The sequence below is a fragment of the Terrapene carolina genome, unplaced genomic scaffold, assembly GCF_002925995.2.
Source record: "Terrapene carolina triunguis isolate 2854851 unplaced genomic scaffold, T_m_triunguis-2.0 Scaffold68, whole genome shotgun sequence".
In the NCBI taxonomy this organism is placed as follows: domain Eukaryota; kingdom Metazoa; phylum Chordata; order Testudines; family Emydidae; genus Terrapene; species Terrapene triunguis.
The window spans coordinates 50,724,753-50,749,539 of NW_020664419.1; the positions used below are offsets into that span (position 1 = coordinate 50,724,753).

General features: G+C 40.6%; 1 protein-coding gene across 1 annotated transcript; it reads right to left on the reverse strand.

Annotated features, from left to right (window-relative positions):
- Positions 1-680: 680 nt before the first annotated feature.
- Positions 681-23,968, reverse strand: DBX2 (developing brain homeobox 2). The gene is made up of 4 exons (XM_024211874.2): positions 23,653-23,968; positions 7,987-8,082; positions 3,251-3,438; positions 681-1,010 (listed from the first exon to the last, which is right to left on the reverse strand). Exons 1-4 carry the CDS (start codon positions 23,966-23,968, stop codon positions 681-683), a joined length of 930 nt encoding a protein of 309 aa, XP_024067642.2.
- Positions 23,969-24,787: the final 819 nt, after the last annotated feature.

Here is a 24,787-nt window from a genome sequence, read left to right on the forward strand (position 1 = left end):
AGAATTGACTCAGTAAATTGCATTTCCTGGCATTTCCTAGCTTGTGTCCAAATTAAAGTGATGTAAACATGGAGATTTTTTTTTTTAAATATTCAATTCTTTCATTAGGATAACTCATCTGAGTTGTTGCACTGTACTGTATACACAACTGGATACCGATATAAATGAGGAAAGATGGAGAAATACCACTAAAAATACTTAGATGTTTTCAGTATAAACCTATTGTCAATGTCACAGGCTGTAAGCAATTAAAAAAAAAAATTATGAGCTTTAGAGAAAGGGTTTTTCTCTATCCTATGGCCAAAAAGAGCTTAATGAGTCTGACTACAATAAGAGAGAAAAAGAATGGTATCAGTGTGTTTTAATGAATACGTATATACAGCACAGTATGTAAATCAAAGCAAAATGTCAGTTTCAAACTCTTCGCTTCATTTTACTTACCATCCCTTCCTAATTCATTTATAAGTTCAATATAAGACCAGAAAAGACATGAGAGAAGATTGAATATTAAAGAATATTTCTTGCAGCATTAATTGTTTGTCATTTTAATGGTGTTAGATTTTAGTAAGTGATGAGGTATAAACTAGTTAGCTTTACAACATTCAAACATTGTTAGTTTTAAAAAACCACCCATTTAAAGTCTATGTTCTTTGATCAATTTGCAGAACGCCATCATTCCTTTATACTGATAATGTAACTGCCTTGTCTCCAGTGTCTTGTTCAGGGTACAAATACAATGTCCCCTGAAATGAATCTGCTTCTTGAGGTGGCTGCGCTCTATTTCTATTATTCAGTCTGTCTGAAGGTTCTGCAGAATTCTCTCTCCATCTTGGACTTGCCTGCTGTTGAGACACTTCCCATATAGAAGGACATGGGGAAGTAAAATTCAGAGTGGATCTTGAGAGGTAGTTCTCTTGAAGACCCTCTTCTTGGAGGCACCTGTTTGAAAGCACTTCTTTTTCTTTGGAGTTTCGCCATTTCATCCTTCGGTTCTGAAACCAAATTTTCACCTGTTCCCAAGTTAATTGGAGGTTATTATTGTTTCCTTAAAATAATTTTACCTTAATCCCTTTTTTCTTGAAATCCCTTCAATTTTACACACTCCTCTCTGGGCCTGACTGAAGTCAAGTTCAACATAGCTCCAGTGAAATCAGCAAAGCTATGCTGACTAACACCAGCTGAGGATTCAACCATTATTATTAACAACAGTCAGACCAAACACGCCCCTCTGCTTTCACCAGCACAGATGAGGTGAGGATTTGGCTCAGCAGACTGGGAAGAGGGCAGGTGGTGGCCAAGGAGACAACAACTTTCCACAGCATAGCTACAGGAGCTGTGGCTCTTATACCCACAAGAGCAGCTGAGCACGGCCCAGCTGCAGGAACAACGTGGCTATTGACAGTGGGCTGCAGGCCAGAAGGCAGAGTGGTGGCACTGCAGGCTCCAGGGATCTCCTAGGATCCATGTGGCTCTCATGTGGGTTTTGGGACAAAATCCTCTTCCCAGTCCTTAGATGGCAAATCTCGCCCCCAAAGGGTACAGCCAGTCAAACTACAAATTGACATTCTCAGTCTCTCCTGTGTTTTATATAGGAAAAACCTAGAGAGGAATGATGCCCTATTGTTTTTATTAAATTGTTTTTCTTTTAGTATTAGTAGTAACCTCCCACTCAGTCCATTTCCTATTCCCCTGGGCTCAACTGAATATCCAGAAGGCAAAAGAATGTAGGAGGGAAATACCTGCAACGTACAGTATGTGAATATGCACTGTGAGAATTTTAGAAAGCTCATTGCAGAGTGTGACTGTACACTGTCAGCATGAAAAGAAACAGTTTGTCCAATAGTGATTACTACTCTGCTTCAGCTAATAGACTGGAAAGGGTCTCAGTCTGTGCATTCTTTATTGTTTCTGGCTGAAGTGTTCAAGTTAAAAATTACAGTAATGTACAGTGCTCCACCACCATTCCTAGCCTTTATATCCCACCAGTTATCTTCTCCCTCAAGCACCTCCGGGCTTTCTCTTATGCCCCTTATGCATAGAAAAAGCTCATTCTAAAAGTGTACAGCCACTATCTCTGCCTCTTTTGAATTCATCCTTAAGACTCATCTCTCCCAAGATGCCTTCAAAACCCTCCTTGCTGACTATGGCAAAGCAGGTGATATGTTAGGACTGTTCTTCCTATTCCCTTTATCTCAATCACTCCCCCATTCCTGCCACTTCCCCTCTCCCTGACCATTACCTCCATGTAATTAACGAAACTGTGCCAATCACACAAGCTTATTTTCTTGTGTGTTCTATTCCTGTCCCCACCTTTTGTTTGCCCTGCAAGCCCTCCAGGGCAGGTACTATCACTTTAGCACAGAGACCAATGCACTGGGGTCCCAAAGCTCTCGGGCACCTCTGGGTACCATCCTACTATATGCATATGGTAAAAGTAACACTGTAATGATATTAAACACTGGGCCAAATCCTGAAGTTCTATTCTGGGACAGATCATACTCCCATATGGGAAAAACCCCTGGAAGGTGGCCAAATAGGAGAGCTGGGAACCTCCAGTAAGGTCACCTCATGGAATTTTCATTCTAATGCTTCTCTCAACCCCATAGGTCTCCCTCTGCCTGGATCCAGGATCAGCTGAAAGGTTGCTGCCTCCATTGCCCCATCTCCCTAGATGGCATGAGTCCAGTAGCAGTTGCATTGCCATTAGCATAGTTCCCTGGTGGCTGCTCAGTAACAGGTGCAAAAACAGAGAAAACTAAAACAGCTCTGAGCCTGGATTTCTGTGCAGACACCTAGAAGCAGAGCAGAAGACAGTGCCCTGCTCCCAGATCCCTTTGGAGCTTTGTGCATGCAGAGCCAAAAGCGGCCATCAGTTAGGACAATGGGATTAGAGGGTGCTAGTATTCAGAGGGGATTTTCCTCCACCTTTGTATGGAAATGGAGATATTAACTTTTGAATGCAAATCACTACAGGATGGGGACTCTCTTTTATTCATTCTTTACTCAGGTAAAACTACCATTGACTTCACTGAGACTTTTGCCTAAGTAAAGACTATTGGACTGGTCCTGGGCTGTTTATATCCCCATCCCTCTCCAGCAAAGCTATTTTGAAGATTTTTGTTTCAAAGACAGAAAGCTGTGAATTACTATTATTTATTACTTGTCTTACAGTAGCACCTAGGAGCCCTAAGTCATGGGCTGAGACCCCATTGTGCTAAGTGCTGTACAATGTCTCCCCATCCCTCCATACCTGTGACTCTTTCAGACCCAGGTTAATAGCGAGTTTCTTTCTGTCTGTTTTGCTGATATACTTCTGTTTCTGAAACATCTTCTCCAAAGCTCTTCTCTGGTCTTCAGAAAAGACAGCTCTTCTTAAAATACCTCTCCGGGCTTTGGAGTTGGAGTCCTGGGTCAACAGAGGCAGAACACTTTCCTCTCCTAGAGGAAATGGAAGATATATGTTATACATAGCGTTACACTATCAGAGGAATATTAAGCATTATACTTTACACCACTATCAGACTGGAGTCTCACTTTTGAGTTGTTGGCGTTACAAATGTGTCACGATGATTCAGTCATATTCAATAAGGGTCAGATTCTACACTGGATACAGCTCTGATCAACTTCAGTAATGCTGGGATCTAGATGTGTTATAGATGGCCAAGATTCTGCTCTTTGGAGTGATAAAAAGCATAACCAGATGAGTCTATGTAGGGGGTTGAATATAGAGCTCTTTTTAGTGTGAAATCCAGATATGGTCAGGGAGAAACATCTACACTTTTACTTATACAATATGATCAGGGTGAGCAAACTGCAGAGTTTTTTTCATGGGTGCTCATTCTGCCCCAGTATAAAATGCATAATGGGATAAGAATAGTTTAAGGATGGGGCTAAGTAAGCTATGCTATATATACAATGTAATGACAAGGCTTTCGTAGTAGACTTTTCCATAGAAAATAATTGGCCATTCACATCTTGATTATGATGGAAACCACAGATTGTTTATTAAAAGCTTTCTGGAGTACTTGAATTTATTCCATTCAGTCTAATTTTTAATCCTTTAACACTTTTCAGCAAGCTCTAGTATGGCAGTTTATTCTGGGCCCAGTCACACCCCTTTGATCTGTGCTCTGAGGGGACCTTCTGCTTATCCAACTCATGGAGCAGGGGCATTCACATCATCCCTCCACCAGCCCCAGAAAGATGATAAAACCTAGACCTGTATCACTTTTTCATGTGCCCTTTCCCCCACTTCCAAAGAAGGATCCATTTTCCACGGGAATCCACAAAGCAGCTGCTGGCTTGGAGTGCTCTGGCAGTGCACCTCCAAAAGCACCAAATACCAGAGAGCAGGGCTTGGGGGAGGTACCAGAGGCCCACTAAATATGTGCTGAACCCAAAATATTATAAGTGGCTTTTGGGCAAGAACAAATATACTCCATAATCACTACCTACAGGAAAGTGCTTTCTTTGAGTAAGAAGCAATTTCCACATCCACAAAGCCTTAGACACCTGTGGACTTTCTGTGGGCCAGCAGCCATAGAGGTGGCTTTGTTTTGAAATCACATTCATTTTAGACCCTAACGGTACAATCCAAACCTTCTCTCTCACAGAAGCTTCAGAATGATTGCCTTCTTAGTACAGTGTCCTGATCATTCTCCCTTTGAATTCAGTGAAAAAAATCCTATGTAGAGATGATCAAAATAATTTCAAGTTTTGAAATTTTCCAACAAAAAACTGAATTATTTGATGAAACAATTCATGGAAATGTATCCCTTCTTCTGACAATTTTTTTAAAAATTTCAGTGAAAAAAATTTCAACAATTTTTTTCACAAAAAAACACGTCCCTATTGAAATGCTAGTCAAATTCAGCTGCAGCTTTCACTAACCACTAATTGGGGGGTGTACTAATCTTTAACTTTGACACATTATATATACACAGATTATGTGCGTGCTTTTGCAGATAGATACACACACGCACACTTTAGTCTGAATAGAGTCCTAACATGTCCCCATTGTATATATCACAGTTTATTAGATATTTTTTTGTGATGAGTGTCTGAGTGGTTTTAAAATTAAATGTTAGTATATATGAAGTTACAACTTGGTACAGCCACATTTCAACTTTAAAACTGATATTTCAAACCACTCAGACACAAACATCAGAGTTTACTGGTTACTTTTGTTATGTTTATGTATGTAATGCAACACAATAGAACTCTGTTCAGACTCAAATATGCTGACTATGGCACACAAGCCCCAGAAAGCCATATTTGAGACTTCTGAAGAAGGCCAAGCTTTTCATGGAAAATTTCAACCCAGTGCATAGAACCCTCTAAAACCCCATTCTGCTGCTGAGAGCTTCTTGGGGGCAAGAACCTCATGTAAATCCACACGTTGCCTCCCATATATTACACCTTCCAGATCAAGGATAGTCTCCGTCCCCCACAGGTAAGCATAGGCAGTGGGGAGATACAGCCTTAAAGCTGTAGTCACCTCATACATGGCTGCAGTAGGAGGGAAAGAGTTAAGTTTGGGCTGCAGTTTAAAAAATAGCTGGGGTGGTAGTTCCTGACCAGTCTGTACAGCCTCCAGTGAAACAGGTGGAAGAGATATCTCCTCTCAGCCCCACAATTGCCACAGGGGAGAAAGAAAATAATTTCTTAGCCAACAAGGCTGGTCCTCACCTCACCTCCCTTGCTGAGCTCCAAAATGGAATTGTCAGCCAAAGACAGGGTGTCAGATTATGTGACTCCTTTACAGTTTTCTTTCCTTGATTATTGACTGGCAGTCACTCAGCTAAGAAACAGCCACTAGAACACTGTGAGTTCATGCACCTACCTGCCATACACAGGAAGCAGGTAGGTGACTGTTTTAATACCAATATTAGAATTATATAGTAGGGAAGAACCCACCCAGTTTGGGGAGAAACCTCTCTGACTTTGTATACCACAGTAATGGATGTACTATAAATGCCAAGCTAAACAAAAACTAACAGTGAGCAGAACCACAGACAAGCACTAGTGAAAAGTGGAGCCAGCCACTTGGTCAAATTTTAAAACTAACATTTTTGGGGAGGTGAGCATTCAGATAAGAAGATGGTCTAGGAATTTTGTTTTAACTGCTTTATATTAAACAATATAAAATACACCAAAACTGTACACATAAAAGCCAACCTATGATCTTATTGATGGAGTGAATACACTAATCGTACAAGTGAAATCCACCGAGTGTACATTGTCTATTTTTCTGATACTTGGAGGCATGAGCTTACACACACAGCACAACAGTTATGTCAAAATGAGTTAAGCGAAGCAAGTCTGCAGTCTGTCCTGCTGAACAGACACTGAAAGGTTTAATACTGTGTTGACATAAATGCTAATATGGTACCAAATGTTTGGCATGGGGTTTTTTGTTTGTTTGTTTTTTAAAGTCTTTTCTTAGTATCCTAATATATGGTGATAAATGTCTTCTTAATCTGTGGAACAATCTTAATTTGCCGTCATGGCAGAGACCACCTTGAAGGAGCGAGTAAAAGCTTTAGTCATGGTTTCCATTTTTTCATTTGAATTCAATACATTCTAGTTAAATGGACAATTAATAGGTCACTTCCAAAATAGTAGTGTATCAGTCCTGGTTAATAAACAATCCCCACAGTTGATAATGGGCCCTATGTATTCAGCAAGTCCCTGTATACACGCAGCTCATCCACTAAATCCCTTTTCAGGTAGACAGGGTTATATGGGAAGATGAGCTAGAATGAGTCTATAAAAGTCAGTTTCATTCACTGCTTTATTTTTCAGTCAAGTGCTTTAAATGCTGTCCAGAAATTCTCTTGGAATGTGAGACAGGAGAAAAGACTGGCACATAGAGCATTGCTTTATGACCATACAAAAGGGCAACTGACCCTTGCCCAGGCCTTTTCAATGTGAAATGGTTCCTAAAGTTCATCTGCACAGTGAAAAATTGTGGTGAGGTCGCGTGTGGATGAGTAAAGTGAAAGTGGTGATTGGTCATGGTGCTGTCAACCATTGTGATGGAGCCAGGGCCATGTAAAACGCTCTGTGGGAAAGTGTCAACTCCCTAAAGAGGTGCTCAGAAACTTGCAGCTCATTAAACTGCCAGCATTTGCTGCCTCACTTGTCAGGAATCATTCGACTTAGCAACTGCCCTTCGGAAACATTTATAAAAACACATACACATAGTCCGCAGTGGGTTTGAATTCAACTGTGATAAAAATATATGCTGCAGAATGCATAAATTGCAATTTCCATTTGGCCTGACACATAGTTCTGTGCTTTTTACTCAATTTTGAGGAACTAAAATGTATCCTCTGCTTGTCTTCCTTAGTCATGAACATCAAAACTCTTTAATAAAGAATCTTATATGATGCACAAACCTCAAAAATCAAAGTTAAATTTAGACTTGGATTAAATGGTAATATAAAACAAAGCTTTCATCCCAAATGTATAATACTGGGACAAAATCATCTTCCAGTTTTAACATTATAATCTAAAAAAAAAAATTAAATGAATACAGGTGTTTGTCTGCTATGAACAGAATGGTTGGGTTTTGAGGATTTTTTAATGTTTCCTGAATCATAATTTATGCCAAGCAGACATTAATATGCAGTGTCCATTTTATGATCTTTCAATTCTTTTCTTTTCCTGTTTGCAAATGCGTATTGATACAGATTTTAAAAAGAGTTATTGACTCTTAAAGGATCTTTTCTAGCAAACTGAAAACAAGGAGCGTTCCTTAGTTAGCTGTCTGGATGTCTCAATGCCATTAGAAATCTCTCACAATTGCTCAGTGTACTTAAGTTTGATAAATCTTTGGAAACCTTCTGAATAGGATTGCTGTGATTTTACTGAGGAATTAGCTGCTGCCATTGCATCACCAATTAGTTTTCCAGAACACATTAAATCCTGCTGCTTTGGTTTACAGAATAACTCAAGCATTACTGATGAAGCATAAAAACTTACTTGGAAAAGCAGTGGGGGATACAGGGTGCTGACAGGACCCACCGCAGCATGCTGAGTAGAATGGTGGGGCTCGGAGAAAAAAATGTTTGGAAAGAACTGCAAATAAAGCATAGATCTAATTGATTATCCATTAATCTTAAGTGATATTCACAACAACAATTTTCAAAAAGTCAGCATTTGAAGTCCTGCCTCACAAACCCTGCTTCCCTTTTCTTAAGCAGAGATTTTTTGTAGCAAAGGACAATCTGCCAAGTAATCTTTAAGTAACTTAATCAAGGCTAGTTTTAACTCATTTATTGCTTCAATTATGACATACTGAAGCATCACAGTACATTTATCGCAAGACTGCAATTCTGAGGATTCAATATTTATTTGTTTTAGAGCCATACATCCTAAGTAATATATCTGAACACATTGGCCAAAATTCATAACTAACTGTAAATCCATCTAAAAGTTATTTTATACAACCTTGCTAGGTAAAACATACTGGGGAGGGATACCTTTAAAAAAAAAAAAAAAACAGAACTGACAGGCACTGCCTGGCAATGAGTATCTTATTTACAGGTCAGTTTTTTTTTACTTTTACTCACATGGAGTAAGGAAATCAATAAACAAGTTTTTATGAAAATACCTATAAAATATAATAGAGATAAATCAACTAAGTTCTATAGAAATTATTCTAAAACGACATGGCCTGATTCTGCCATTCTTCTGTTAAATAGTATCTCACTACACAAATAGTCCCATTTATTTGTAAGAGCTGCGGAACTGGGCTCAGAGAATTTGATATCTCTATAGGGGTTTTTTAACCAGCCTACAGAATTCTGAGTTAATTTCTACAGAATGCCAAAAAAAAAACAAACACACAATAGAAAAGATCACATTCTGTAGTAAATTCTATAGGATATTTCCATAAAGATAATTTTTTTCTAAGCTTACTCTTGATTACATTCATATTTTTGCCAGCACCAATGAACTATTAAAATGTGGTTTTCTCTTTTTTTCCCCTCCATGTTGAAGGCAGACATGCTGTAATTGAAAAAATAATATTTTTTCAAAATTTGATCTGCAATGTAAAAAGCAGTCAATAATCAGAACTAAAGATGGGTCAAAATGAGTGCATTTGTCTATCAATCTGCCTCATTTATATGGTTTTTTTTTAAATTTTGACATGATTTTTAAAATGGAGCACTCAAAATTAGGCTCTTGATTCCATATTCAGACACCTTCATAAGTAGCTTGATTTTCAAATGTGCTGCACACCTCCCATTGTAATCAAATATGGTCTTAGAAGCCTAACTTTAAGAACTCATTATTTAAATCTTGGCCTTTATGTTAAATTTATCTTAACACATGACAACCCTTATTGTAAATTTCTTCTCGTTTGATTATACAGCTGCAAGGATGTTAATTATTTTGTAGCTGCAACTGTTCATCAGCACTTTGGAATTCCAAGTGCAATATAAATAAATACACTAACGTAACTGATTGCAAGCTGGTTGTCCAAACTGTCGGTATGTGCTTTGGAGGCATTTACAAACAGACAGGATCATCAGACATGGAACTCTTTACCATCAGAAACAGTTATGGTAGGCAGTTTAAAGGCCATCAAAAATATAAAGTCAAAACTTGCCCACCTTACTCATCCAAATAGTCCCGTTGGCATCACAATGACCTTAGAGTACCGGGCATCAATAGAACTACTGGGGCAAGTAAGATGGGCAGGATTTGGCACTAATTTCAGAATCACAGAAGACTGAGATGGAAAAGACCTATTAGATCATCTTGTCCATCTCCCTGAAAATGCAGGCCTATTCCTTCCAGTACATTTGCTAATGTTTTGTCCACTGTAGTTTTCACAGTCCCAAGTGAGGGGATTTCTCTGCTTTCTTTGGGAGACTATTCTATAGCCAAATAGGTCTTGCTGTCAGAGAGTATTCCCTGTCAGTCAGCCTAAATTATCTATTTCTGAATCACAGCCTATTAGTCCTCACTATACCCCAGGCACCACACTTCCTTGGTATTTAAATCATTCAAATATCTAATCTGTGAGCTGTTATCATGCCCTCCCCACCCTAGGCCACCCTATATCTACTTAAGGTTTTTATCTTTATAAATCATTCCCTCCTGTCCCGCGATCTTTTTTGTTGCTCATCTCTGAATTCCCTCTAATTTCGTAATATCTTCTTGAGAACATGGTGCCCAGAATGCCCTTGCAATATTATACTCCCATCACCTGGATATATCACAATTGAATATACCATCACTTCAGAGAGGTGGGTAGCATACTCCTGCATATAGAGTTCTCTCCATTCACTAAACCTTTATGCTTCTATACATGACTTGTAAACATAAAAGGCCTGCTCCTTTTATGTCTATGTCCTTTTATGTCTATTGAAGTAAATGTTAAAATTCCCATTGACTTCAATGAGAGCAGCATCAGAAACTAAAACACAATCCTGCCTTATAAAACCTGAAATAATCTATGCAGTTGCATGAAAGCTGCAGACAGCACCTGAATCCACTGGGATTCTGCAAAAAGAAAGAAAAGATCTCTAAAGGCCTGCTCTCAAGTCCAACAAAGTCAGTGGGAATCTTTCCTTTGACTTCAGTGGTCTTCTGATCAGGCCGCAAAACTGCCTCTCTGTTGTATTTGTGATGATGCACCCAGAAATAAGATGCAGATGACATCCTTCCACTGATCTCAAACAGGTGGCTTCTGGGCTGTTTTTTTAGATTAATCTATTCCAGACCTTGTGGGATAAACAATGGTCCTGAGTTTCCTTAGATCAATGTTTCTCAAACTGGGGTCGCCGCTTGTGTAGGGAAAGACCCTGGCGGGGAGGGACTGGGCCGGTTTGTTTACCTGCCCCGTCCGCAGGTCTGGCCGATCGCGGCTCCCACTTGCCACGGTTTGCTGCTGCTGGCCAATGGGGGCTGCTGGAAGTGGCGGCCAGTAAGTCCCTTGGCCCGCGCCACTTCCAGCAGCTCCCATTGGCCTGGAGCAACGAACCGTGGCCGGACCTGCGGACGGGGCAGGTAAACAAACCAGCCCAGCCCGCCAGGGGCTTTCCCTACACAAGCAGCGACCCCAGTTTGAGAAACACTGCCTTAGATGTACAGCCAATGGTCATTAAACATCTTTAAATCTTTCAGCTATGAGAGATCTACATGCAAATTCTTAGAGACACTGGGTCAGATTTTCAGGAGGTGTACATCAGTGTAGTTCCATTGAAATCAATGTGTGGGAACTACACAGATTTACATCAGCTCAGGCTCAGGTCCATTATGTAGATGTATAGCACTCCCCGGGGGACCGTGGGTCCATAAAAACATAGAATATCAGGGTTGGAAGGGACCTCAGGAGGTAATCTAGTCCAACCCCCTGCTCAAAACAGGACCAATCCCCAACTAAATCATCCCAGCCAGGGCTTTGTCAAGCCTGACCTTAAAAACCTCTAAGGAAGAAGATTCAACCACCTCCCTAGGTAACCCTTTCCAGTGCTTCACCACCCTCCTAGTGAAAAAGTTTTTCCTAGTATCCAACCTAAACCTCCCCCACTGCAACTGGAGACCATTACTCCTTGTTCTGTCATCTGGTACCACTGAGAACAGTCTAGATCCATCCTCTTCGGAACCCCCTTTCAGGTAGTTGAAAGCAGCTATCAAATCCCCCCCTCATTCTTCTCTTCTGCAGACTAAACAATCCCATGGATGGTTTATCTTGATTTAAACAAGTACATTTTTATGTATGACAGATATAGTAAATAGTTTTAATTTCATTTTATTAAAAAATTTTCAAGTACCATGTGTGAAACAGCATAATAGAATGGAAACTGTCTGCGCAAAATGATGCAATACATATTGGTCAGGTTAATTTATTCCTGAATTTTATGCAGCATGATTGTAACTGTAGCTATCACGTAAAACAGATATTGGATATAAGGATGGGACAAATATTACATACATTTTATTTCCTTGTCATATACGAAATGGTAAATCGATCTATTTGTTGGTCAAGCAATTTCAACCAAACATTTTTGAGTCCTTACATAAGGCCGAAAACAGCTGCAATGCCGGTTGGTTGCTAGGAAACCTGGGGGGTTTTGATAGCCAGAATTAAGCAAATGGTAGCCATAAAACTGCTTATGTACAGACCCATCTGTGAATTAAACATTAACCTTGGGCCAATCCCGCAAATCCTTACTCATGTGTCTACTCCTCTCTCCCCCTAGCATTCCCACCGAATTAAATGGGACAATGTGCAGGACTAAGCAGCACTATACACAGGTGTAAGGGTTGCAGGTTTTGTCACACAGATCATGAAACTCAAAAGTCAGAATAAGGAATAAATTCCACTGTCCTGATTACATAAGAAAGAGCTAAAAAATTATTTTATGCGCTTTTTTCTTTAAAGTGACAGTACCTGATCCTAAATCTCCCAGGATTTAGTATTTGAAACGATGATAGATTCTTGTTATACTGTAACAGGATGGTGAATACAAAATATAATTAATAATGCTTATTTATATTCAGCTTTATAAACCCAAAGCATTTTACAAATACTAAGCAATTAAGTATACTGTAGTATACTTGTACATGTAAACTGAACCTTAGCATTCAGCAAAGGGTAATACTTAGACATTATCTCAGACACTGACATTCTAAAATGCTTTCCAAATCTGAATACAAAATAGTTCTAAAACTGAAAATTCTGCCACACTAGAAACTCATGTCTACAATGCAGACAGAGGTCCCAAAGCACAGTCCTTTCCGTAGTCAAGTTCCTAAGTACAATTCATGTGAAATGAGTTTAGATTAAATCATTATGAAATTCTAAAGTGACTTGTTTTCAAGGGGCTTCTAGGGTGGGGTATTTTTTTAAAACTCTAGCACTTTGAAACACGTTAGGAAGTATTCTAGGTCCTAATTCTACAATTCACTGTGTTGCACCTATGTGGAGTCCTAATTCTTTCAGCTGCAGCATTGAGGCTCTCCTTTCTGCATGATTAAAGACCTAGATAAACGTATTTGAAAATATACCTTTCCAAAATATTAGACCTGAATAAATAATTCATCTGACAAATTTAGCCTCTTTTTCTGCCCATGGAGTAGATAATAAAAAAAATGTGATTTCCTCACATTTATTCATTCTTCAGAATAATTAAAACACATTTTCAATAAACAAAATTTAACTCTATAGAATAATCATGAACAGTTCTCTGCAAATATCCAATAGTGGATAGTCCAGGGGCATTGGTTAGTTGTGATTGGCCAAATAAGTCACATGGTCTTGTTTCTGTTCACAGATTGTATGAATGTTCAAGTCTAAGGGACCAGAGCTGCACACACCATGGTCATCAGAGGGGATCAATCCCAAGACTTTTTCAACACCAAAAGCACAAGCTTTCACCACTTGACCTAAAGGTGAACTTCCTGTCCGTGAGACAGCAGCAGATTGCCGAGTTGCTGAAATCTGCCACCAGAGGGAGTCACAAGCACATGCACTTGGCTAGTGTATTGAGCAAGCTCTACTCCTGGGGGAATTCTGCACCAAAAATATAAAAATTCTGTGCCAAAAAAAAAAAAAAACTGGCGCATAATATTTTAAAATACTGAAAAATTCTGCAAATTTTATTTGTCAAAACAACACTACATAATCACACCAGTTTCAATTATTTTAGTAATTTATTTCAAAATACCCGTCAGCAAGTATGTCTGTGACAATACAGACACACATAAAAATTCTCCCAGGAGTAGAAAGTTAAAGAAACCCTTATGACAACCCAGCTCATGTTTCTCTGCCCCCTCTCCCCACCCCCCCAAGCCCAGCTGCAAGGCCTCCCTAGTCCAGATACCCGCACCCCTTTCAGAGCCCAGCCACGGGGCACCCCCTTGCCCAGACACCAGCCCCCCTTTACCCCTCAGAGCCCAGGGATCCAGAGGGAGAAACAGCTTGATGCTGGGTCCCAGGCTTGTGTGGCGTTTCCTGCATGCCACCGTCTCCTTCCCTCAGGGTGTGTGGGGAACTGCAGCTGCCAGGAACCCTCTAGCTTCCTCCCGCTCCTCCCAGCAGTGTCTTCTATGTATGAGCTGGGCTCTACTGGGTCCAGTGGCCTCTAGTGGCATCCCATTTCTGTGGGGAAAAGGAAATTCTGAGCACACATTATTTTCTGCAAAATTCTGCACTGGGCAGTGGTGCAGAATTCCCCCAGGAGTAAAGCTCTTCTGATGCATTTACTGTTGCAAATTTAAATTTGGGTTTCTGTGAATGTTCACACATGCCTTTCTTTCCATGAACATTCATGTCAATAAAACTTGATGTTCAGACAGCAAACATAAAAGCAGTGCATGTGTGGCAGAAATAGATCTATTTAAAAATGTGAGCAAATATTCCTCAAAAGTATTTTGCGGTTCTTTTTTAAAAAAAAAAAACACCCAAAAAAGTATTTTAAAATCCTGCATAGAAAGTTAATGGAAATAATTGTGTTTTCATTTTTATGTTGTTAGTTTTCAGTAGGGCTTTCAAAAATTACCCAGACACTGTAAAAAAAAAAAAAAAAAAAAAAAACGTCACCCAAAAGGGGTTGAAATATGCAAGTAGCAAAATGATCTCTCCCTTGCAGCCACAAAAATCAGGCAGATGTTAAAGACACACCTAAGGTTAGGTGACAACATCTGAGGCTCTTTCATTTTTGTAAGCTCCTTATCATCTTAGGAGCCTATGCACATTTTTGCACATTTCTCTATGTATCCTTTATCTTGGGGACAATCTACATAGCAAGAAGGGTGCACTGGAAGCATGCCATGTGGCAGGCTTTGGTCAATGGCATAGCTGGCATGGATTTCACATATGGGAACTAGAACCACTTCTGTGACAATATTAGGCACTCTGCAAATTTTAACACCACATGTAGACTGCAAAACAATAGTAGAACATATAGACTCATTGATTTTGTGGCATGGTTTAGGCAAACAGTCTCAGCACTGTCTGCTGATACTCATGAAGCTACCACTTTTAGCGCACGAGAGACCAATCACGTCCGTTAGAGTAGCTGTGCTAGAGTGTGGGCAGATGTCTGAAGGAACAGGAAACCTCCAGCTCAAGCCACAAAACAGCTGTGACAATGCTCTGTGGAAGCTATTTCTATCTATTGGCTGAAATTAGGATTGCCAACAGTCCCTTATTACAATGGACATCCCTTTTTTTTTCTTTAATCTTTGTATAACAAGATCAGGAGTTGCACAGTGCTGCAAAAAGCACCAAGAAATATCCTTGGTGAATGTAGAGGAGTACTACTTAATAAATAATCAAATAAAAAATACATTAATTAAATTAAATTAAATAAATAATATCAGGAGGAGGGGTGGGGTGGCGGTACTAAGAAAACAGTCCCTTATTTTTGAAATGCAATGTTGGCAATTCCTTTTACACAGCCTAAACAGAAGACTGGGGGATCTACATAATGGTGGATCCATTGGCTTTGCCACCAGGCCCATCCTGCCCTTGTTTTTCACCCACATGCTACCTATATACGGCTGTGCCAGGGCTCCCTGCTGCTTATCTATTGTCTTATTGTGACACTAGAGTTCTCAGTGGGACTGTTCCTCCTGCCCACTCCCCACCCACTCTCTCTCTCACTCACACACACACAGGCACCCATGTACAACAGCAAAAGAATATCCTTCTCTTTGTAACTACTAAGGACACCGTAAGAGGAAAAACAACAGAATTCAGCCATAAATGGACTGACAGATTTTCCTTGTATTCTTCATAAAACGTCTTTGTTTAAAAAGAATTCCCTGAACCCCAGTGAAATTGGGGTTATGTGGTACAATTGACTAGAGAACTTGCCTTTTGCTGCTGCAGACCTGATTTAAAATCCTGCCTTGGGCTACAACTGAAAGTAAAAGCAGCAAAGAGTCCTGTGGCACCTTATAGACTAACAGACATATTGGAGCATGAGCTTTTGTGGGCGAATACCCACTTCATCAGCATCCGACGAAGTGGGTATTCACTCACGAAAGCTCATGCTCCAATACATTTGTTAGTCTATAAGGTGCCACAGGACTCTTAGTTTGGATCAGTATTTGCCAATTAGGCTTAAAAATCATGAGATTTTAAAAATAATAAAATATTGGATTCTTTTTATTTGCCTTGTTTTAAGCCTTTAAGGTTCGTGTTTGCAAGCTTTTCGCTGCAACCACAAGGGCTAGTATTTACACATGTTAAAATGAAAACTGAGATTCTCATCATAATCTCATGACTTCAGGAATTGGGGCTTTAGGAAAGACACCAAATATCACAAGATTCATGATAAAATGGTGAGATCTGGCAACACTGTAAATGTTGTATAACAACCTAGATAGACAAGCATAATTCGGTAATATACAGAAATAGGCATCCTGTTGACGGGAGAATTGTGGGAGTAAGGACTGCAGGATCAGGCCCTTTCCTATTTAAAACCCACTCTCCTACCCCAAGAAGTAAGTGTCTGATGTTTAAAAAGCCTCCTAGTGTCTAATATATTGGAATATGTTTTCATCCTTAAGGCTGTCAAGGGTTATTAGCCACATAAGTGTCACTCAGAACAGTTAAAGCAAATGTTAGCTTGCAGAGCTGAGTTCTCCAAGGAAAATTTCCTGAGGGCCTCATTCGGCAAGCAGTACATGCACAGAACCCCCACTGAAATCAATGGGAGTTGTTCACACACAAAAATCATGGCATGAAATAGCCATAATTTTGCAGTCAGGAATTTAAGCAACTTACATGATCAGATTAATCTTTATCCCTTTTCATTCTTCTATTTCTTAACAAACATAAGCATATGCCCTGAGGTTCCTGTTTCAGAAGCATCTCGTTGTGCAATATAAAATCCATGTTACAGTAACTGATTTCACTAAATTTAGTGAAATGACTAACTCCATCATTTCCCCCCTAAGAACCTGTTTTTTCTCCTACAGACCCAGATCCTTGGCCCTGCTAATGCTGCTTTGTGCTTCTCCAGCAGTGCTTAAACCTTTAAGCAGGACCAGGTCCAATGCCAATCCTTTCCTCAGACTGCAAGGCAGAAGGCATGGCTAGGGGGAAAGGGGCATGACCAGACTATCCCTATGCTCTGATGATCTCTGCTGCAATGGGCCCTGGGGGCTGTAACTAAACAGCATCATTAGGCTAGCCTCAGCATAGGGGGAAAGCAAACCTAGCGTAAAGCCACCTTTGCACCCACTCTACTGCATTATGCTGGGTACCTAAAGACCTGCCTTTAGGAACTGGCCCACAGACTGCAACGGGAGCAAGAAGAGGTCCTGAATAATGTGAAAATTAATTTTACATGTACCTAGTCACCACAGAATCCTTTGCATGTCCAGAAAGAATCATGGTGAGATGTGAGAGTCCCTAATTCTTATAACAGGGAGTCTACATTACCTAGTGAGAATCTAGAGAGTTCTAATAGTTAAAAGCACTTGATTCTTTTCTTCTTTTAATTTCAATGAAAGCTACAGAGTTACATGTCACTTGAGGACACATTCTGATTGTCAGCCAGTTTGGAAGAAATAATTAATAATGCTTTTATTAGTGTAAATCATAAAAAGGGATATGAGCTGAAAAATCATTTAATTTCAGTAAAACATATTTACCAATTGCTAGATTCTAGAAGGAGTGAAATGTGAATTTGCCACAAGCTTCCTATATGACCTTGAGCAAGTCACTTTGTGCCTCAGTTCTCCATCTGTGAAACAATGGTGCTGGCACTTCCCTATCTTATAAGAGGTTCTGAAGATAACTGCATTAAAGACTGTGAGGTACTCAGATACTATGGTAATAGAATCCTGTAAGTACTTTAGCTAGATTTGTGTTAGTATGTGTCCGATTTATTATATACTTATATACGTTCTGTGTATATACATGTGCATATTTTACTGTAGGCAAAAATCCAATGTGTTCAGTATCCCAGCAAAGTTTGTAATGCAAGCATGCCTGCTGTTGTATTTTATTTATTTATTTCCGTGCAATATATATCAGATGTGCTTATCATTACTCTAGGCACATTACAGAATGTAAAAGCACAGGGCCTGATTTTGGTTACATTTACCCTAGTGAAAATTCATTGTCTCCAATGGATTTGCTGTCATTCTGCACTGTGTAGATTACTTGAGAAGTACACAGCTTTCTAGTGACTGATTTTCACAACTGTCGAGCAACTGCAACGTTCACTGAAATCAATATGAGCTGTGGTCACTTGGCCCTTCTGGAAATTAGGCCGTAAGAAAACCTGCCAAACAGACCTCCTAAAAGCCTTCCCAGCCCCAAAACAAACTATATCCCATCAGCCCCTAAAGTGACTCTTTCACTCCAAAAAATGTTTGGGAAAACAAATGAGTGTTGCAGTTCTACAGGGAACCACACGCAGGCTCTGGTGGACTAGAGGCAGAAGCAGATTCCAGAGCCAAGGAACACCTTCTCTTACCAGCCCCCTCCCATTTAAAGCAGGACTGGTCAGAAGAACCAGGATCTTAAATTTTCACCCCCATAGTAACGGATAGTGCATAGCTATAAAGTGCTCCACTGGGTAAAACACTGCCTAATAAGCATGCCACCGGATTCTACAACAGCTGTAATTTGTAATGGTTAGATTAGCATGCACTGCAGTAATTCAGTGTTTTAAAGAGGTGGCATGATTCTTCACTGCCTTGCACTTTGTGCAGTCATTTAGACTTGTGAGTGCAAAGTGGATGTCAATTTTAACCGGATCAGAAGGGCAGCATTTTATACAGGTGTAAATGACTACACAAAGCAGTGGAGCATCAGGATCAAGCCCATAGTATACAGAGTAGGACAAATTCTATCCTCTGATGTTTCAGAGTAAGATGTAAGAAACCCAGCAGTAGGTGGTCATGGGATAACCTACCTCCAGGGAACCTTCCCTCATAACTCCCAGTAGTTAATGGCTGGCTTATGCCCTGAAAAATGAAGGCTTATATGCCTCAAAAACTCCTCTTTATTATTTTAATATTTACTGTGATAACTCGAGATACTCTTGCTATTAATATAAATGTCTAATCCTTTTTAAAATCCTACTAAGTACAAGGTCACAACTATATCCTGTGGTTATGAGTTCCAAAGACTAATTAGGCCTGTCATTCCAGAATTAATGGCCATAGGTGTTTAAGCAGTCAGAGTCAACAGTTAAAATATTTTTCTTTACTAGTTGTGGTGCAAGAGATCCTCAGCTGGTGTAAATTGACATAACTCCATTGAACTCAATAGAGCTACAACCAGTTTACACAAGTTGAGGATCCCATTGTGTTTGCCTTTATGGTTTAACTTTTATATAGTATACTATTTGCACATGGTAGTAATCATTAAAAACCAAAATAATTTAAAATAAGCTTAAAATTCCATAACTCAGTTGTACAATACAGCGAAGGCAAGCATTCATTTTAACCCCTTCAATGGCCTCATAGCCAGCAAAGGGATGTCTCTTTGAACACTGCTCACTGTGTGACATATCTCATAGCGTGATGTTTTGTGGATGACTGTTCGTCATCCAGCTTTTCACTGGGGACATTTTGGCACTATTATTAAAGTACACATGGGGCTAAAAATATGGAACTATAAATGTAGACCCTTTGTAATTCCCAACAGGAATGAAAAGGCACACGATAAAGCACTGCTGATGGAGAGTCACAATGGCTGAGGCAGTCAATGGCCGAGCTCTAATGCAATCAGATGTTGCCATGGTCAGATGTCACAGATAAAGGGTGTCATCCTGCATCCCTTGAAGGCATTGATGGGAGTTTTAAGGTTCAAACAGAAACCAGGATTTGGGTTCTTACACGGTGTTAAAAGATTTTATAAATCAAGCCCATTTGTTAATTTTTTTATAGAAGTTGTGGATACTTGTTATTTTCAGAACTGTAGCAAAGGTTCGGTTTATTCAGATTTTCAGTTTCCAGACTGATTGTGCATTCCTTGCTCTCCTAATACTCCCATTAACCTCACTGGAAGTTTTGGACACATAAGCAATACAGGATGAATACAATATTTATGATACATTTCAGTTCCCCTTCATTGAAAAGTATACTTTTTTCCTTTTAAATATAACTGAATGCTAAGAAATTCTGCTACAGTAACTAGCTCAAAGTATACATAAAGCCATAAGAGCTCAATTCGCTTTGTCATGATCATTCATTTTAGTTAAGACTTGGACCAAGATTTTCATCAATACTGGTTTTGAGTGCTGAACTTGAGACAACTTAAAGGGGTCTGATTTTCAGAGGGTGAATGCCCAGCACTTTCTGAAAATCAGGCCCTTTTAAGTGACCTCGCATTGCATATCCAAAAACATAAAATCAGTGGTCATTTTGAAAATTTTGACCTCTGAGAATTATCCTACTGGGATATATAGGAACGCTTCCATGCACATTTACTACGTGAAGAAAAATCTTATAATAAACATTGTGACATTACCCAAGCGTATAGCTTTTTAAATGGAAAAAAGTAAGTATCCCTAGATACCACATAAGAATCAGTCAGTAAGTATAGTATATAGTATAAATCTTCTAGTTAAAACACCTTTATTTTGCTCCTACCATCCTTACTCTGACAAAACTCTTGTCCTTCTAACGGTTGCATCAACAAGAAAAATAACATAAGGGCCTGATCCTGGCACCTTTACTCACAAATATAGCCCATAATCAAGTGACTAGTTCCATTGGGATTAATCTAATGAGAAATGACTCCTTACCTGAATATAGGCTGTAGAATCCAGTAGTAAAGGCCAGTTTCTGAACTAATTTGCAATTATTAAAGTTCAGGGCACCTCCTACAAGGCAACAGCTTCTGCATTTACACCGATGTAACTGAGATCAGAAACTGTCCATATAATGTTTACGGCTTTTTAAAAACTTTACTGAGAATTTTGCCTGAGTAAATAAGGAAGGATTGGACCCAGCATTCCTTGTTTCAAGTAATAAGGGACAGATCCTTCAACCCAAGGTTCCTACTGAAGTCAATGGAAACTTTGAGCTCAAGAGAAACTCAGATCAGGTCCATTGCCACTTGAAGAGTCTCACCCTGCAACTCTTTACTCATCTGAGTATCCAGAACTCATGTCCCCATGGCCTGCTAGCAAGAGTAAGAACTAATCATGCAACTATTTGCAAGATTGGGCACTCAGTAACTTCCACCTAGTTTCTAACAACTAGAAATAGTGATGAGATGATCTTTGGGGAATTCTCTGGGAATTCATTTCCTTTTTTAATATAAACAACATTTACTCAAAATCAGGTGAAATGTGCATCCTTTCTCATTTCCTTAACTGCTTTTAACTGAGTTAGTATGAAGTAAGAGGGAAAAGTAAGTTAAAATAGTTTCAAATTTTTTTGATTATTTGAAAATTTAAACATGCACCTACCTGGCCCAGTCCTGCTAATTTCTTGGAGTAGACTCATTGAAGTCAATGGAACTACAAGTAGGAGCTACTTGCAGGATTTCATTTAAAATAAAATAAAAAATATTCCAGAGCATTTTGAAAGAATATACCATGTTTTCATTTTTGGTTTTAATACACACCTTTTGCAGTAGTAGTTTAAGGTTGTACTCCAAGTAATATTGGTTTGTTTACTTTGATTTTAAATACATATTTTTTTCTTTTCATTTAAATATACTCCAAGACTCTGAAAATATTATATTGGTCTAGAACAAGTAGGTATGTTCTAGTGGGAATTTTAATTAATAGATATACATTTAATTCATTATCCAGTTTTAATGAATTAATTTCTAAACCAGCTTTGAACATTCCTTCCATAACTGGACAAGGTATATATTCCTCAAACCTATATTTTTTTTAATTTCTAACAACAAAATGCACATGTAAAGTAACACACTAAAGAAGCATAATTTGTCTGGAAAAGTTTTATATGGTTCAAACTTGCAGTGCAGTTAAACCTAGCCATAATAAATAAAAAACTATGATCGCCAAATAGTACAGCAAAACTTTGCACAGTTCAGATTACTGCCAAGTAGCATTACCAGTTTAAGTGACAAATCTTTATTAGACTATAGAGATACTGAGAGCAGTGGCTTTTATTTTAACGTAGAAGTGATTATAGTATTAGACATATTTTGCAAACTTCTAATAAAGTTTTTGTGGTGAATTTTGCCTCTAGTGTTTTGTCAGAACTTCAAGAAAATTGTAGCTATGTCTCAATTCAATTTCCTTTTGCTACAAAAGGCCCAATCTTGCACCCTTTGTTGTACCTAAGAATCTGATCTTTCTTGTGTTTCCTAAACTCAGAAGGATTTCAGGTCTATCATCTGTGTTTGTTCATGGTTAACCCTCTGATATCATTTCAGATTGCAATCATTTAGCAGCACTGAAAGATCAAGGACTAAGGAAGATTTAAAGTCCTCATTATAAAGATTTAAATTGTTAAACATTTTGCTGTGGTTATTAATCCACAGGCATGCAGGACAGTAACCTAGTTTTAATCAGCTGTTATATGAGGAAATGGGTCAAATATGACAGATTAATGTTTACTGGTCATTCTATACTACCCTCTTGAACAAAGAGAAAGACCACAACAGACTTTCTTTCATAACCCTGCCATTCAGAACTGATTTAAAGAACACTTTGGTCTTGCACAGGGGGAAATTTTCCTTAAGAAGATTTAAACCCCTTTATAATTGTATATTATATCATATAACAGCAGATTTAACCTTTTACTTCGGACACAAGGCTCTGTTTTTAATCCATCCTGGTAGACAGTGCTGCAATGAAATCAATATCCAAACTGCCATTGAGATTTCAGTGGGAGCAGAAGCAGCTCAATGAATAGTTCTCAATTTTCATAGCATCAATCCTGATTTCCCCAGAGGTGTTTGAAAACACTAAAAATATTAATAGAAGAAAAAAATATTTAAAATAACCTCACTGATATAGCCACTCTGGTTCTAAGACAATAGTTTTTTTGGGGGGAGCATAATTTTTATAAACATGAATATCTATCACCCCCTCTCTATAATCCATATAGATAGTAATTTGAGGGCAGAAACTACAATTACTTTTACTCAGTCAATAGGACTCTGCATAAGGAATACTATTTATTTAGATATTTCTAAGGGAACAATGGGGGGGGGGAATTTACTGCAATTGAGTATTGATTTTCCAACTGATGCAAAAAAAATGCTTTTTAAAATGCAGTTGCACTTCTTTGAATTGTATAACTTTATTTACCAGTACTTTGGAATTGGCCAACCATACTCCGCAAACGCTTCTATCAAGGTGTTTGCCACACAAGTAAATCACCAGCCATCAACATTAGCAGCTAAATGGAAGACAAGAGGTGGGCAATTACACAGCTGGGCACAAGGGTCGGGGGCTTGAACTGAGCAATTTAAAAACATTAAACCAAAGCTTATTCTGTGCAGGGGGGGGGGGGATGAACTTGCGAAATACCCTCGGGGACATCCCAGCCCCATAGGCTGCGGCAGAGCCAGGCTCTCAGCCTCTGGACCGGGCTGGAGTCTAGGGTGTCTCTAATTGATGAATGACTCCGCCCGCTGCCCAGCGAGCTCCCAAGGGGAAGTTTTGCCGGCGCTGTCGGGGGCCGGTGTACCCCGGGCGGGGCGCTGCTGCGGGGTGAGGGGAGCGCGCTCACCTGTGGCTGCAGGAGGGAAGATGCCGGTGGCTCTGTCCGGAGCCCGCGCTGGCAGCCCGCTGCTGGCCGCGGCGGAGGGGTGAAGCCGGGGACAAGCCCATCGGGCCGGGCCGGGCCCCCCCGCGGGGCTGGCTGGTTCCGCCGCCGGGCACAGCGTGAGCGGGCCGGGGAGGGGCCGGGCGGGGCTCGGCGGGGCCGCCCGCAGCAAGTTCTCGATCAGGAAACTTTTGCCCAGGTTGCCGGAGCCAGGCGGCGCCGGTAGATCGAGCAGCGCCGAGGAGCCCGCGACGCCCCAGCCCAGGGCGGTGGGCAGCATCGCGGGTCTGCGCTGGCCGCGCCTCGTCCGGCACCCGGGGCCCGATCCGGCCGCCGCGCGGCCCCGGCCCCTGGGCTGAGGAGCCGGGGTCGGGGGCAGGCATGGGCCGGGGGGCCGCTCTGGGGAGGCGTAGGGGCGGGAAGGTGTGTCCGCGCGCAGCCGGCGTGTCTGCGGCGCGGGGGCAGGAGGGACGCGGCCCACAATAAAGGGCTGCCCGAGCCCGGGGGTGGGGGGGGAGAGCGAGGGGGCTCGTCCAGCCCCTCCACGGGCCTTCGCGCTGGGCGGGAGCGGGGCCGCTGGCACGAGCGCCCAGGACAACCCCGGCCTTGCCCAGCTCAGGCAGAGCCGACCGCGCCGAACTGCTGGGGCTTCCCCCGAGAGCTGAACTCCTGCTGTCCCCCCCACCCCGCCCTCCCCTGGGAGTGGCAGCGGCAGCAGCGATCCCGGCTTGGGGGAAATGCTCCTGCCGGGCAGGATGGGCAGCGACGTGTCAAAGTCCAGGCAACAACAATCGGGTTCCGAAACTGGCTCAAACCCGTTATGAAGCAAAGGCTGGGGGAGCTACAGGACACGGGTTATACTCGCCCTAGCTCCCTGGCAAGCTTGTTTCTACAAGAAGATGGGAAGGAGAGGGGGGATTTCCCTGTTTTATATCAAGACCCAGTAGATGTAATCCCCTCACATCCTCTGTGTCTTGACATTTTAAAACCTGGCCAAAATCTTCACCTCACTTAATCCAGAGTAACTCCAAAGGAACTACTCCTGGTGTCCACCTTTGTAGCTGAGATGGGCATTCTCCCCCCCTCCCTTGTATCATTA